This window comes from Palaemon carinicauda, chromosome 22 (genome assembly GCF_036898095.1).
Source record: "Palaemon carinicauda isolate YSFRI2023 chromosome 22, ASM3689809v2, whole genome shotgun sequence".
NCBI classification, from domain to species: Eukaryota; Metazoa; Arthropoda; class Malacostraca; order Decapoda; family Palaemonidae; genus Palaemon; species Palaemon carinicauda.
Genome location: NC_090746.1, coordinates 1,336,674 through 1,353,496, shown reverse-complemented (window position 1 = coordinate 1,353,496; position 16,823 = coordinate 1,336,674). Strand labels below are relative to the sequence as shown.

The 16,823-nt window shown below is 43.4% G+C and overlaps 1 protein-coding gene across 2 annotated transcripts in view; it reads right to left on the bottom strand.

Annotated features, from left to right (window-relative positions):
* Nucleotides 1-1,321: 1,321 nt before the first annotated feature.
* Nucleotides 1,322-16,823, bottom strand: part of LOC137616266 (ficolin-2-like) — a 38,437-nt gene continuing 22,935 nt past the window's right edge. For both annotated transcript variants that reach the window (XM_068345885.1, XM_068345886.1), the window contains exon 11: nt 1,322-2,898. In XM_068345885.1, coding sequence (XP_068201986.1) covers nt 2,657-2,898 — 242 coding nt within the window. In that variant the 3' untranslated portion in view covers nt 1,322-2,656. The remainder of the gene's footprint in view (nt 2,899-16,823) is intronic.

Here is a 16,823-nt window from a genome sequence, read left to right as displayed (position 1 = left end):
AGAATAAATTGTACTCGGTATAATAACCAGAACATTGTTGTGAGTTCCTGAAAGCAAATATTTTTTTATGCTTTCCAAGGGGAGGTTTTATAATAGTCTAAAATTGTGTACAAGAAATAATTCAGATTTCATACAGTTATAATTTTCTATTTTCATTCGTGTCACTAATCTGTTTATCTATTTATCTATTTTTCAAAGGACATTGAAACGACCCTAGTTAACCTACACATTTGGTATGGTGATTCAAATGAATTTTGACTTTTTTTTTTTAAATCGCTCTTGTTCTTTCTGCCAAACTGCTTAGTTATTATGTATATGTATGTTTGGTGCTTTATATATTTCTTTTTACTCTGTACCTCATAGGTATTAGTGTGTTAGAAGCTATATGCATAGTTTCATTTAGTTTATTTATCCAGGTACAGGGATTTACTTGATTGGTATTTGACTCAGGACCTGTCCAATCTTGTCTGATGCTCCTCAAAGTAGTTTTCTGGGCTATTTGTGCTTTCCTTCACTAGTGACATGACTTGATTTAGAAAGAAAGATAGTACAACATGCAGATGATGCTACCCTTGTTGCAGTTACTTGCTTCCCCAATTGTGAATTGATGTTGCTTCTTGCCTTAAGAGAAATCTGGAACGGATCAGGTAATGGTGTAATCAGTGGTATATGAAGCGATACATAAGGTAATTGATTAACACATCAAACACCACTTTCATGCTACATGAGTCACTTTACAAATGGAACCCTGTACAAGTGATGATTCTTAATACTTGAAAACACTTTCTGTTAGCTGTGACTTCAACTTTTGTCTTTCTTTAAGGTCATATCATGCTTTTGTGGATGTCTGCAGCTTCGTAGGTTCTTGGACAAATTAGTGGTGTACGTTTTCCCAATGATGATAATGATTTCAATCATGACTGGAAGAGACTGTTTAGCCATCTTTCATGGTTTTATGCTAATAAGTTTAATAGGTGCTTGAACATTTCTCTGAAATACCCTTTACCATTGCATTAATTTTTTCTGATTTACAGTGATTTTTTTTTTTAAAGTAAACAGCTGTATATTGGTTTAATTACTTTTATTTTTTGTTTATTTTCTTTATTTGTCAATTAAGGCATTTTGTCCTGTGGAGCCATGGCATTGGACTTTTTTGACCTGTAAATTATGTTCGACTAGTTGACTCATATTATTTATCGGGCACTTTTGATAATAAAGGATTCAAATTTCATGCCAGATGAGGCGGGATCAGTATGCTTTATTGCCACTTAGTTTGAGGAATCCCTATCTTTGAATTATTTAATTTATTAGTACTGTAGATACAGATTAAATAACTGCAAAATGAGATGCTGGAACTTACAAAGGTATTGTCCCATTAACCAGATGACTAAGGAATAGGAGCAGACAATTACAGTTAGAATGAGATAACTTTTCAACAAAGTAGAAGGGGCATTTTCCAGTTAGCTCATACCCTTGCCATCATTAGGTGCCTAGAAGGCGAGGTTTGGCTCCAAAGCCATAATCCTTCTTATACAAAATCAAGAAGAGAATCTCATATGCCACCTTAGTGGGAATTGTCAAAGTACAATACTCAGCATTGTGTAGAGGGAATTGGCAAGTAAGATCTGGTGTGGATTAAGAACTTAAGTTGGAATAAGAAGTTGGTCAGGAAATATGAAGTATATGTTTAATGTCTGGTCATAATGATCCTCACAAATAGTGTGTTCCATTCTTTTTGTAGTGGAAAGGGCAAATGCCTAATTCAGGTAGAAGTCAATGTATTTCATGTACACTATATTGAAGTACTTTTGTCAAAAGCCTCTGCTAATGTTTCCGAACATTGTCATGACATTTTGAGAGAATTAAGGCATTGGGAAATGTCAGAATTCTTAAACTGTAGAAAATGCAAGAACTAATAACAGAGGTTGGAAGTAAAAAATGTGTCATATTTTGCGAAAGATGATAACTGAAACAGACCAATCGTCAGAACACTATTATTTCAAAACAACTCAAACTTCATCTTGTTTTTACTTGTTTTAATTGGAACAGAAAAAAAATATAACCAAAAGTCTGTTCTTTCACACTTATCTCTCAATTGTTTACATATTCAGATCAACATAATAGCAAATCATATGTTAATGATATTCTTATTCCTATTACTTACATTGGTTCCCTTGAAATGTTTTAGAACCTTGGTAATCTTTATATGCCAAGAAGTTACATATTAGTCGACATAGACCCATTTATATTTTCACTGTGATGTACTTGGATTTCAAGTAATTGCGTGTAATGTTTATACAGACCAAGTTTGGCATGAATCACGATGACAAGATTAATGGTGGTCCTAAAAATGGGTGTCTTTCTGCTGAAAGACATGAATCATATCATAGGCCAAAGTCGGATTTTATCATAACACATACTATTAAAACTACCCATAAAGTAAGGACTTAAAGTTATGATAGCAGGATGATATAAATTTCAAGTACCTTGGAAGGTTTGAATATTGCATTTCCTTCACCAAACAAAGTAACATCATCTTTTTTTTATTAGGATTTCCTTCTTTTGTTACACATTTCTTTATTTTTTCACTCTGAATCCTGTTTTATTTTATGTACAAAAATTATGTGATAGGTCATACAGCTAGCTAACAGCAGTCTTATGAATTATGTCCTTCGCATGTGTGTGTGTTGAAGTGTACAGCCTTCACCAACTCACCGCAAATCTTGGGCCTTATTTTCAGTTGCAGGGCAGGTCCGATGAGTTGCACGCTCTTTCCATTCACCTTGTAAGTACAAGCTGTCCTCAGTTCGCCATCAGAGTTGAAAGGGATTGTGGGGTCCATTGTAGCACAATTATGATACCAAAATCCACTCATTTTGGTTTCGGCACAGTTACGGGCTGTAAGAATTATTTATAAGTTTTGATGGGCAAGAGGGACATGTTTTTATTTTGTTTTGATATATATATATATATATATATATATATATATATATATATATATATATATATATATATATATATGTATGTGTGTGTGTGTGTGTATGTGTGTGTGAGAGAGCAAATTTGTTCCTGAAGTTGAGTAAATTTGATATTTAATTAAATTTTGGCTTGTTATATATATATATATATATATATATATATATATATATATATATATATATATATATATATATATATATATATATATATATATATACAGTGGAACCTCTACATCCGAATTTCCCAACTTCCGAAGTAAAATTTGAGCAAATTTTTGACTCTACACCCGAATTTTATTTCGACACACGAAGTAAGCAATTTTCATCGTACAGTTGTATCCGAATTTTTCGACACGCGAAGTACAATTTGAACATGTTTCGACTCTACACCCGAATGTTTTTTTCGACACCTGAAGTAAACAATACTCGTACGCGTAGTCGGTGCTCATAGCGCCTAAAGTGTTTTTTATTTCCGCCGATAGAAGGCAGCACATCGACCTCGGAGGGACGCTCAATTAGCGGGTCTTGGGTCAGTCCTCTGTTCTCGTCGGCTTCTTGCGGTTGTGCTCTGTGCGTTCTGCTATTAACTGTTTTAATTGTGATTTTTTACGTGCATCCTTTAACGGTAATTTACGTAAAGTATGGGTCCTAAAAGGCTTAGTTTTGCCAGTGGTAGTGGTAGGGGTGAGAAAAGGAAGAAGGAAATGCTTTCTTTAGAAATTAAGCAGGAAATTATTGAAAAACATGAGCGTGGCGTCCGCGTGAGTGAGCTTGCTAAACAGTATGGCCGTAATATGTCGACGATCTCGACAATCCTTAAACAGAAGGAAGCTATTGAAGCAGTGAAACCTTCTAAGGGGATCACCATAATTTCCAAACGCCGTACCCCTATCATAGAAGAGATGGAACGACTTCTACTAGTGTGGATTAAGGATAGAGAGATCGTTGGCGACACCATCACCGAGACCGTTATCTGCGAGAAGGCGCACGCCATCTTTACGGACTTGAAGGAGGAGAGCTCTGGGGTGATGCTGGGGAGAGTTCAACCGAGCCTTCCTCAGATGATTTCAAGGCATCTCGTGGCTGGTTCGAGAAATTTAAGAAACGGTCCGGGATTCATTCAGTTGTTCGCCACGGAGAGGCTGCTAGTGCGGACACAAAGGCTGCGGCTGACTTTGTCAAGAACTTCGAAAAGATTGTGCAGGAAGAAGGCTACATAGAGCAGCAGGTGTTTAATTGTGATGAAACCGGGCTGTTTTGGAAGAAGATGCCGAGTCGAACCTACATCATTGGCGAAGAGAAGAAATTGCCTGGGCATAAGCCAATGAAGGATCGGTTGACTCTTGCCCTATGTGCCAACGCTAGCGGGGACTTTAAAGTCAAGCCCTTACTGGTTTACCATTCAGAGAACCCTAGGGCCTTTAAAGCCCACAACGTCGATAAGGATCAGCTTCATGTTTTCTGGCGATCCAACTCGAAGGCCTGGGTCACAAGGCAATTCTTTGTGCAATGGGTTAACCAAGTTTTCGGCCCTTCTGTGAAGAAGTATCTTCATGAACAGAAATTGCCTTTAAAGTGCCTGCTATGCCTTGACAATGCACCCGCTCACCCCCACTCCCCCCCCCCCCCCCGGGATTTAAAGATGATATCTTTGATGAATACAAGTTCATAAAGGTGCTGTATCTTCCACCGAATACCACCTCTATCCTCCAGCCCATGGACCAGCAAGTCATCTCTAATTTTAAGAAGCTGTACACCAAGCACTTATTTAAGCAGTGCTTTAATGTCACCCAAAGCACCAACTTAACTTTGCGTGAATTTTGGAGGGGCCACTTCAACATCGTGCACTGCTTGAAGATCATAGATCAGGCTTGGGTGGGATTAACTCGACGGACCCTCAATTCTACCTGGAAGAAGCTGTGGCCTGATGCAGTTTCTTCCCGAGATTTTGAAGGTTTTGACCCCGAACCTGATCCCGTGGTCGGTGCAGCGGAAGCCGTAGAGGAAATCATCTTCCCTTGACAAGTCCATGGGTCTGGAGGTCAACGCAGATGACGTTACCGAACTCGTCGCCGAACATCACGACGAACTTACCATGGATGAGCTCAAGGAACTCCATGCTATGTCGTAGCACATGAGTGATGACGAGGAAGGGAGCGAGGAGGTAGAACATGTGTTAGGTTCGGCGCAAATAAAAGAGGTGTTAGGAAAATATCAAGACGTGGTCGACTGCATCGACAAATACCATACAAAGAAATTGCAGGTTTGTCGTGTAGTTTCTCAATTCGATGATGTTTGCCTAACTCACTTTCGAAACATTCTGAAAAGCCGTACCAAGCAATTATCTATCGATAATTTCTTTAAAAAAACTGCGAAGCGAACTCGCGATGAAGAGGATGTAAGTGATTTGAAGAAAACGGCAAAGAGTGAAGCGGAAGAAAGTGAAACGGAAAAGAGTGAAGCAAAAGAAATTCAGTCAATTTTAAATGTAGAGAGTGAAAGTGATTAAAATTACGTAATCATCAAAAAGGAAAAAAGAAAATGTAAAAAAAATTATAAAATATAAAAAAAAAAAAAAATAAGCTAAGTTATGTTAAAGTTCACTTAGTGTAAGTTAGAATAAGTTACGGTAGTGTACGTTTATCGTAGTTAACCTCTCTACCTCTTCGCCGCCCGTCCGTCTCCTCTCTGCGTAGCAAGACTAACAACACCTGCGCTGGAGTTTCTAAGATAAAGTGACGCTAAAAACCCGTTTCTTATTTATCATTTTTTGCTAATTCTTATTTACATGTCTATTCTTCTTATTTACATGTCTATTCTTCTTATTTACATGTCTATTATCTAATTTAGTGTTCATTATTCTCATGGGAAAATTATGTGTAGTAGTTTATTAAGAAGTTATCATAGGTTTTTGGGCTCAACCACGGATTAATCCTATTTCAATGTATTCTTATGGGAAAATTCGTTTCGACATCCAAACATTTTCTACATCCGAAGTTGGTTCTGGAACGGATTAAATTCGTATGTAGAGGTACCACTGTATATATAAACATCAACCATAATAGCATTTGATATCAAATTCTACCTTTGGGAATGTAATTCCAATTGAATTCATTTATGATAACAGCTTTTGGAAGGGCAGAGATTCGAACCTAAGTCTCTTAGCCAAAATCTTGCTTGCTTGGACTCTACCAATCAAGCTATCAAGAAAGATACAAGTTCATGACAAGTCCATGGTACTTATTCCTGTCAAATTCAGGAATCTGTTCTTAGACTTGAAATAAATCCATTTCCGTCATGATAGCTCGTGGGTTTATTTCAAGTCTAATAACAGATTCCTGAATTCGACAGGAATAAGTATTGTGAACTGTCATAAACTTATATCTCTCTTGCTAGCTTGAATGGTAGAGTCCTCGCAGGCATGGTTTCGGCAAAGAGACAGTTTCGAATCTCTGCCCAACCAGAAGCTGTTATCATGAATGAATTCCCGTGGATATGTATTTTAGAATTCGATATTAAATGCCATTGTGGTTGATATTTACATTGATTAAAATCACGAGTGTTAGTGATATATTATTATTATTATTATTATTATTATTACTACTAGCTAAGCTACAACCCTTGTTAGAAAAGCAAGATGCTATAAGCCCAAGGGCTCCAACAGGGCAAAATAGCCCCAGTGAGGAAAGGAAATGAGGAAATGAATAAACGATATAAGCATTAATGAAAATGAAAAGAAAATACTTTATAAATATTAATAACATTACAACATATTTAATTTATAAACTATAAAAGGACTTAAGCAAGCCTGTTCAACATAAAAACATTTGCTGCGAGTTTGAACTTTTGAAGTTCTACTGATTCAACAACCCGATCAGGAAGATTACTCGATAACTTGGTCACAGCTGGAATAAAACTTCTAGAGTACTGGGTAGTATTGAGCCTAATGATGGAGAAGGCCTCACTATTAGAATTAACAGCATACCTAGTATTACGAACAGGATGGAACTGTCTGGGAAGATCCGAATGTAAAGGATGGTCAGAATTATAATAAAATCTTATGCAACATGTATAATGAACTTTTTGGGCTCAAGCCATGGCGTCCTGATGGAAGGTTCCTGTTTGGTAGCTTCCTTGGGTATAAGACTACTAAGATATTCCCAGAGAATTTAACCACAGGTTATCACAGAATTCTAACTTCTGGAGCGAGTATCTCAAAGGTTTCCCTTCAAGACATCGTAATACAACAGGGGACACGCATGTCTGGTCGTGCCACATAGCTATCTCCACCCCGAACAGAGTTAACGCTTCGGTGTGTAAGGGCTGAGAATAGCTGGGAGCCGTTCCACAGCTAATCTCACTCGTGGCTACTACTGATACTCGAGACGTAAACAAACGGACGCCATTGCTCTAATGACGTCACGAGCGTCTTCATCCTTTGTTTAGTAGCTGCCCTACTGAGACGGATTTTCCCTTGTGTGAACTTTATCGTTTTGCATCTTCGCTATGTCGTTACCTTCAGCCTCGCCTTCTTCTGGAAAGTTGAGTACAAGGTTCCAGTATTGTTTAATTAAGCTCTGGCCGTAAAGTAAATATTATTTCGCGAAATAATTGATGTTTTGTGGCGGAGCTGTGCCTCTACCGGACCCGCCATTTTATGGCGTCGTTGTTGTTTTGCATGTCTTATTTAGTTAGCCACAACAACGCTTCCGGCATTATATACTAATCGAATACATTAGTTTATTTAGTCTTCATAGCTAGGAACTTTTATATCGTGTTAGACGCTTTTTATCGGTCATCGATTGACCTCATACCAGTCGGCTACTATAGCCCCCAGGCCAGGAGCCTATATACAAGTGTTCATGCATGATTTATCAGTGATCCTAGACTAAGTTATGAAGATAGTGGCATTATTATTTTACAATACTTTTGACTAGTGATGCAAATGTTTTCGCCTTCAGGGACCATATAGGGGATAGGCTAGTCAGTGATTCTTTCTAGCCTAACCTAACCTTAGGACCCCTATATGCTTCCTTCATCCCCTGCCTTGGCACTCCCTCTATTTAGCCTTGATCCCTTTTCTGAGTAAAGGGATTTATTGTCTAATAGAGTATTATATCGCCTCTCAGTCCTCCCTAAAGGAATGAACCCCCTTTAGGATTGCGTCTGAGAGTGAGGTTAGGCTAGCCTACCTCTATGGCTAGGATAGTCTACGACTTTCCTGCGATAGCGATACGTCTTCTTCCTTGCCTAGTTCAGGACTTTTAGCCCTGATCTAGGCCGGGTTAGGAAGGTTTCTCTGTTCCATGCTGAAACTGTACTCTTGCACCGTTTTTAGCCGATCAGCCTAATCTTAGGTTAGGGAGTGTCCTCCCTTCCCTTTGTGGCCGCTCTGGTACAGAAACCCTTCCTGGGAAGACCCCTCTCTTCTCCCTCCCCACCTATCTCTTGTATAGCCTAGCCTATGCTTAGGTTAGTTTATACTCATCTGTCCCCTGTCCTACAATTCCTCCTTAGGGTGGAAGAGTAGGGCTACCCGAGCTTCCCTGTGCTGTCCGCTCTGGTACATATACCTTCATAGTGTCCTATAAGGTTAGTTACTAGTGTAGCTCTGCATAGGGGAGTCTCCCCCCCCCCCCTCTTGGGTGTTCCCTAGCCCTCCCTTGGGCTACCTGCTCCCGGTCCCTAGTGACCCCTGCTTATGGATGCTAGAGCCTGCCTCTATCATGGGTACACCCACTCAGGGAGGGGGAGGGATGTCTGGAACCCTGACGGTACGTCCTACATCCCTTCCCCCCTCCCCCTGTCTCTCTTTCTATCCGGGTGCCGGTCTCTTGCCGCCTCTACTGCCGGCAATACCTGCCTCCCTCTTGGTGACTTCCCTACCCTTGCCCCCAGCCCCCCGTGTACCGAGGGACTGCCGGCTGCCGCCGGCTACTACCGGCGGCTCTCCTACTCCTATCTATTCGTCCGCTTGCCGGTCGATCTCCGGAGTGCCGGCATATACTGCCGGCAACCCGATACTACCTGTACCATCCTTACCCGTCACCAATCCGGCATCCTCCGGCTGCCGGAGCCGCCGCTCCCTGCCGGCGTGCCGCCGTTGTGCCGGCGGCCGCCATCCTGGTATCTAACTGACTTTGAATATTGTCTGTTCTAATGCCAGAATCTATGCTGGAGCGAGCTCCGGCGTGCCGGCGGCTGCCGGATGCCCCGGAGGCGTCAAGAATACTTGCACCCCCTCTCTGTAGCTATCATAAGACTAGATAGCCCTACCTTGCAAATAGATAAGCTGCTTTGCTTCTAAGATCAGTACCTAGTACTGCTCTATTAGTGATGATCATGCTGTCTCTTTGCATTCTTCTATTTCCAGCATGCTATGTGCATCTTAGCGCGGCTGGTTGCCAGAAGCAATTACCCTTAATGAGGCCTTCTGGCTCTTATCTGGGAACCGAATGAATTCGATCCCAACCTTGTCCTTGGCTTTCCATGGAGTTCCAATATAATGGGAATCCTAGGAAACTATATCCAATGATCTAGGTCATTTGGATTATCCCAGGACCAGCCTATGGTAACCAGCCGGGCGAGATGCATGGAGCGTGTCTCCTTTACTGTTTCATTCTCTATGCATCACACCTTCCTTAAGTTAAAATTAATGATTAATATTAACTTAATTTAAGAGCCATTCCTATGGCTCCCCCATACTCATTTTCTCTTTCTTCCACAGGAGGAGCAGATGAAGTGCGATTTCGCCTACTGTGCTGTGAAACGCTCCCAGTTTTACGGACATACGGCGTGCAGGACTCACGCCCCTTGCTCAGACAAGAAAGGGGATTGGAAGTTCTGGAACCCACTGGAATGTACGGTCTGCCAGGCCTACCTAGTTGAGGCCTTCCATAACCCTCCCTCAGCGGAGGTTAGAGACATTGCTCGTGAGAAACTGCGCAAGTGGGTGCGTGGTTTTCAGAGAAATGCTACTGGACCGTACCTGGCCACCGAAGAACTGAGGTCCCTGTTGTTCCCTAAGGCCTCCCCTGACTCAGTGGTTCCAAAGGAAGCAATCCCCACTGTCCAAATTTCAGTGGAACCTGATGTGGTCATGGCTCAGTCCATGCACGAGTGCCGTTTGGATTCCGAGGATGATGAACGGATCTCCGACGTCTCGGAAGACACGGAGAAGACGCTTATGGCTCAGGGAGCCGAAGAGGACGAAGACAAGGTGGAATACACCGAGTCGGAGATTGGAGCTACTCCCTCGTCCATCCCTCCGCCTACTCCTACACCGACGGAATTGTCCCTTCCGTCTACCTCCTCGACCCCGGATCCTTCCTCTTCCACCCAAGAACTGATCCGACTGATTAGAGCTGTCATGGACGACAGACTGAAGGAGAACCAGGAGTCCATCAGGTCTATGATTGGATCCAGAGACACGAAGAAGATCTCGGTCAAGGATCTCCCAGCTTGCTCTCATGCCAACCCGTGGAGGTATGCAGAGCATATGGTTATTGCGACCGGCAGGATCTTTGTTAGCGACAAGATCGGCACGGTCCCGTTGGAAGATGTGGAGTTCTTCCCAAGCTTCGAGGCCTACCCGGACTGTTACGTCCGACTTCGTTCCGAACCTGCCTCGAAGGAGGAGACCGAACCTAAAGAAGAGATAGTGTTCGATCTCGCAAAGGCCCAGGCTATGCTAGCCAACGCATTTAAGAGCAGGGGCTTTACCTGCTCTAAGCTTCCTGCCTTGAGCAAGAAGCATCCTACCTATGTCGCACCTGACACTGCGATTCTTCCATTTCTGGAAAAGGCCTTAGCTGCATGCCTTAAAGCGGCGGAAGAAGGGAAACCCTGCCCTGCACTGGAGGAGTGCAGACCCTTCTCCATCGTGACACCCCCTGACACTAGGCAATGGAAAGATGTCCAACATACTTTCGTCGTGGGTAGGCTCGATCCTGACGTCGCCGGACGTCAGTTTAATGAAGACCTCCCTAAGCTCAACGACCACCTCCTTCGCCGGGAACAAGACACGAAGGAGAGGCTTGCAGCTTCGCTTTCTCATCAAGTCCAACTTGAAGTAATGGCCTGTGACACAGCAGTACCCGATCACTACATGGTACTGGCCAAATCCCACTTACTCACGGTAATGAAGGACTTGTACCATTTCATAAAGGCTCGTAGAGCCTGTCGTGAATTCGTGTTTGTCGGTGCCACCGTGAAACACGAACCCCGGAGGCTGATTTCCTCCAACATCTGGGGAAAGCACCTGTTTCCTTCTGACCTTGTCAAGGAAATAACTGACAGAGCCGCCACGGAGAATAGGAACCTTCTCCACAAGTGGGGCATGTCCAGAAAAAGGAAAACCTCTCAGGACGATGGACCTCAGCCTAAGAGGAAACCTCAGAAGCCGAAACCCCAGCAACGTCAACAACGACGTCAGTTTCCGGGACCCGCTACCTCCCAAGTGGTTGCCCAACCACAACAGACCTTTCAGTTGGTCCCCCAACCGGTGTTGTCACAGTCACCGGTCTTCACCCCTGCCTTTGAGCAGTCATCCACTACCTTTCATGCCAGAGGTAGAGGCTCATCCAGGGGTGCAAGCAGAGACGCCTCTCGTCGTCCCTCCAGAGGTAGAGGAGGAAAGGGAGCTAGCGGCCGAGGCAACAAGTCCTCGGGACACCAGAAGCAATGAAGTGCTTCCGGTGGGAGGAAGACTCCGCCAATTCCAGGATCGTTGGACCTTCGATCCTTGGGCACACAGCATCATCAAGAACGGTCTAGGCTGGAGTTGGGTGCAACCACCCCCAATCTTCCAGCGGTTCTTTCAACCATCAACCCCCATTCTGGAAGAATATGTTCTAGACCTCTTGAACAAGAAGGTGATAAGGAAGGTAAAGTCCACCAGGTTCCAAGGGAGACTGTTTTGCGTTCCCAAGAAGGACTCAGACAAGCTCAGAGTCATTCTGGACTTATCCCCCCTCAACAAGTTCATAGAGAACAACAAATTCAAGATGCTGACGCTTCAACAAATAAGGACCCTTCTGCCTCAAGGTTCCTACACGGTCTCTATAGACCTGGCGGATGCCTATTGGCACATTCCAATGAACCATCACGCTTCCTCCTACCTAGGATTTCGACTCCAAAGGAAAAGCTACGCCTTCAGGGCCATGCCATTCGGCCTCAATGTGGCCCCTCGGATCTTCACAAAGCTGGCGGATGCCATAGTACAACAGCTCCGCCTAAGAAACGTCCAGGTGATGGCCTACCTCGACGACTGGCTAGTCTGGGCTCCCTCGCCCGAAGAGTGTACAAAGTCTTGCGACGAAGTTACCCAGTACCTAGAACACCTGGGATTCAAGATCAACGAGAAGAAATCTCGCCTCTCTCCGGCTCAGAAGTTTCAGTGGTTGGGAATCCACTGGAATCTTCAGTCACACCGCCTTTCCATCCCCCAGAAGAAAAGGAAGGAAATAGCAGGGTCTGTCAAGCGACTACTGAAATCCAAACGCATTTCAAGACGACAGCAGGAACGAGTTCTAGGCTCTCTACAATTCGCCTCAGTGACAAACCCAGTGCTTCGTGCACAGCTAAAGGATGCCGCGGGAGTCTGGAGACGATCGGCATCCATCGCTCGAAGAGACCTCAAGAGACGGCTTCCAAACAGACTTCGACGCCTCCTAAAGCCGTGGTCGGAAGCAATGGCCCTGAAAAGGTCCATTCCTCTCCAACACCCTCCTCCATCACTCAACATCCACACGGATGCCTCACTGGAGGGCTGGGGAGGTCACTCCCACCTGAAACAAGCTCAAGGGACCTGGTCTCCACTATTCAAGACGTTCCACATAAACATCTTGGAGGCCATGGCGGTCCTTCTTACTCTGAAGAAGCTATCCCCGCCGCCCTCGATCCACATCCGTCTAACCCTAGACAACTCGGTGGTAGTTCGTTGTCTCAATCGCCAGGGCTCAAGATCGCCCCAGATAAATCAGGTGCTTCTCCCAATCTTCCGTCTGGCGGAGAAGAAGAAGTGGCACCTGTCTGCAGTTCACCTACAAGGATTCCGCAACGTGACAGCGGATGCTCTATCTCGGACAAACCCGATAGAGTCGGAATGGTCTCTAGACGCAAGATCATTCTCCTTCATCTCCAATCAAGTCCCAGAACTTCAGATAGATCTCTTTGCAACGAGCGACAACAATCAACTTCCTCTGTACGTAGCCCCGTACGAGGACCCCAAAGCAGAAGCGGTGGACGCCATGTCACTGGACTGGAACAGATGGTCGAAGATATACCTGTTCCCTCCCACCAACCTTCTGTTGAAAGTCCTCTCCAAACTGAGAACCTTCAAAGGGACAGCGGCCCTAGTGGCTCCCAAGTGGCCCCGGAGCAACTGGTACCCCCTGGTCCTGGAGCTGCAGCCCAAGCTGATCCCTCTCCCGGGCCCAGTTCTCTCTCAACAAGTACAGAAGTCGACTGTCTTCGCTTCATCATCGAAAATCAAGGACCTTCATCTCATGATTTTCTCTCCCTTGCCGCAAAGAAGAGGTTTGGGATCTCGAAGAAAAGTCTAGACTTCCTAGAGGAATACAAGACCGAATCCACGAGACGGCAATACGAATCATCCTGGAGGAAATGGGTCTCCTTTGTTAAAGCAAAAAATCCTAAAGAAATCACCATTGATTTCTGTATGTCCTTCTTCATTCACCTTCATGGACAAGGATTAGCAGCCAATACGATTTCAACTTGCAAATCGGCTTTGACTAGACCAATTCTATATGCTTTCCAAATTGATCTGTCCAACGACATCTTTAACAAACTGCCGAAAGCATGTGCTCGCCTACGCCCAGCACCCCCTCCGAAACCGATCTCCTGGTCACTAGACAAGGTGCTCCATTTCGCCTCCAACTTGGACAATGATTCATGCCCCCTCAAGGATCTGACTCAGAAAGTTATATTTTTATTTGCTCTCGCCTCGGGAGCTCGAGTCAGCGAAATAGTGGCATTATCAAGAGAAGAGGGACACATCCTGTTTGCTGATTCAGGAGAAGTGACCCTCTCCCCCGATCCGACGTTTCTCGCCAAAAATGAATTACCCACCAAAAGATGGGGCCCTTGGAGAATATGCCCCCTGAAGGAGGATGTCTCTCTATGTCCAGTAGAGAGTCTCAAGGTCTATCTTCGCAGAACTTCAAACTTTGGTGGAGGCCAACTCTTCAAAGGAGAAACATCGGGCAGCAACCTGTCACTGAAACAATTAAGAGCGAAAATCACCTACTTCATTCGCAGAGCGGATCCGAACAGTACACCCGCTGGTCATGATCCTAGAAAAGTGGCATCTTCTCTGAACTTCTTTCAGAGCATGGACTTCGAGAGCCTTAAGAACTTTACGGGCTGGAAGTCCTCGCGAGTTTTCTTTAAACATTATGCGAAACAAGTGCACGAAATCAAACATTTTGTGGTAGCCGCAGGTAGTGTTATGAAACCTGCACCTAACTCTGCGTAGAACAGTGAGTTACTTGGGACTCTAACTCTTCGGGTGCCTATGTTGACCCTCGAGTGATTCATAGTGATGTCTAAAAACACTTAGTGCTTTTATAACTGTTCTTATCCCAGGTGGAATGTCATAGTGTCACACAAGTGCCGCATGCCTTGAGCATGATGTGTTATTTAAAGACTTGCGTTCCTCGAGAACGAGTACCTACTAATCCTGAAATTCCCTTTCAGATTCAAGAGCAAGCCTTTATTTCTATGTACATTATTATTACTGTAAATGAACTTTACTTTTTGCTGTAAATTATTTATTTTCTGCATTGTGAAATAAAATTTCTATTTTATTACTTGTGCGTCTCTTTCAGCTCCTACTTACTATGAAATACATACTGTCATAGTTTTATTTATTCCTCCTTTCTTATGGTCATGAAGAATTTAAGATGTCTATTCTTAAATTATATTCACCTTGTCTCAGTAAGGTTCCTACTCGAATACTTACTTCTGATAATCAGGAGATGAACCCTACACACAGTGCCCAACCACCACTGGCCTACTCAGAATGTTCCTATACAAATATCAAACATTCTGCTTCATCTCTAAGCTCTTAAAAGCTCTTCTGTCAAGATGAATAGCCCTTCAATACCACTTTGACGTCGGCATAGCCCATGGGAACTTCCTACCAATGGGGGGCAGGATACTTCGTTCCTATGGTTCTTACCTAAGATTACTTTGCTATTTTTGTCAATGCCTAGGCACTTAACTCTAGGGGGAAAATCTACCACGATACATTGATTCTCTGGTACTCTTCCATCAGGACGCCATGGCTTGAGCCCAAAAAACGGATTTTGAGCGAAGCGAAAAATCTATTTTTGGGTGAGATAGCCATGGCGTCCTGATGGACCCTCCCTACTACTTCGTCAGTTTGTTCCCACCCTACACAATTGTATCATGGTGATGGGCAGCAACTGGCGCCAGGATAAAGACGCTCGTGACGTCATTAGAGCAATGGCGTCCGTTTGTTTACGTCTCGAGTATCAGTAGTAGCCACGAGTGAGATTAGCTGTGGAACGGCTCCCAGCTATTCTCAGCCCTTACACACCGAAGCGTTAACTCTGTTCGGGGTGGAGATAGCTATGTGGCACGACCAGACATGCGTGTCCCCTGTTGTATTACGATGTCTTAAAGGGAAACCTTTGAGATACTCGCTCCAGAAGTTAGAATTCTGTGATAACCTGTGGTTAAATTCTCTGGGAATATCTTAGTAGTCTTATACCCAAGGAAGCTACCAAACAGGAACCTTCCATCAGGACGCCATGGCTATCTCACCCAAAAATAGATTTTTCGCTTCGCTCAAAATCCGTTAATTGAACGACGGTGCCAAAGGTTAATATCTAGATCAGAAATAAGAAATTTAATAGACCGTAAGTTCCTGTCCAACAAATTAAGATGAGAAACAGCAGCTGGACACCAGACAGGAGAACAATACTCAAAACAAAGTAAAATGAAAGAATTAAAACACTTCAGAATAGATTGATCACCGAAAATATTGAAAGACTTTCTCAATAAGCCAATTTTTTTTTGTGCAATTGAAGAAGACACAGACCTAATGTGTTTCTCAAAAGTAAATTTGCTGTCAAGAATCACCTAAAATTTTAAGAGTCATACAAAGTTAAAGAAACATTATCAATACTGAGATCCGGATGTTGAGAAGCCACTGTCCTTGACCTATTTACAATCATACTTTGAGTTTTGTTAGGATTCAACTTCATACCCCATAATTTGCACCATGTACTAATTTTATCTAGATCTCTATTAAGGGATTCAGCAACCCCAGATCTACATTCAGGAGATGGAATTGATGAAAAGAGAGTAGCATCATCTGGATATGCAACAAGCTTGTTTTCTAGACTAAACCACATGTCATAGGCCTACATATATAGTATGAAAAGTAAAGGGCCAAGAACACCGGATATGACATTCCTATACTCACTATGGTGCCCATCAACAAAAACTCTTTGCGATCTATTACTTGAAAATTCAATAATGATGCTAGGAAACGACCCACCCACTCCCAACTGTTTGAGTTTGAAAACAAGGGCCTCGTGATTATCACGGTCAAAGGCAGCACTAAAATCAAGGCCAATCATACGAACTTCCTGACCACTATCAAGGGATTTCTGTACAGCATTGGAGATTGTAAGAAGGGCATCACATGCTCCAAGGCCTTTACGAAAACCAAATTGCAAACTAGGGAATAGATTATTACCTTCAGCAAACCTATTAAGAGGTTTTGCCAAAAGACGTTCAAAAATTTTAGATAATATGGGAGTTATGGAAATTGGGCGGTAATCAGTTGGACTT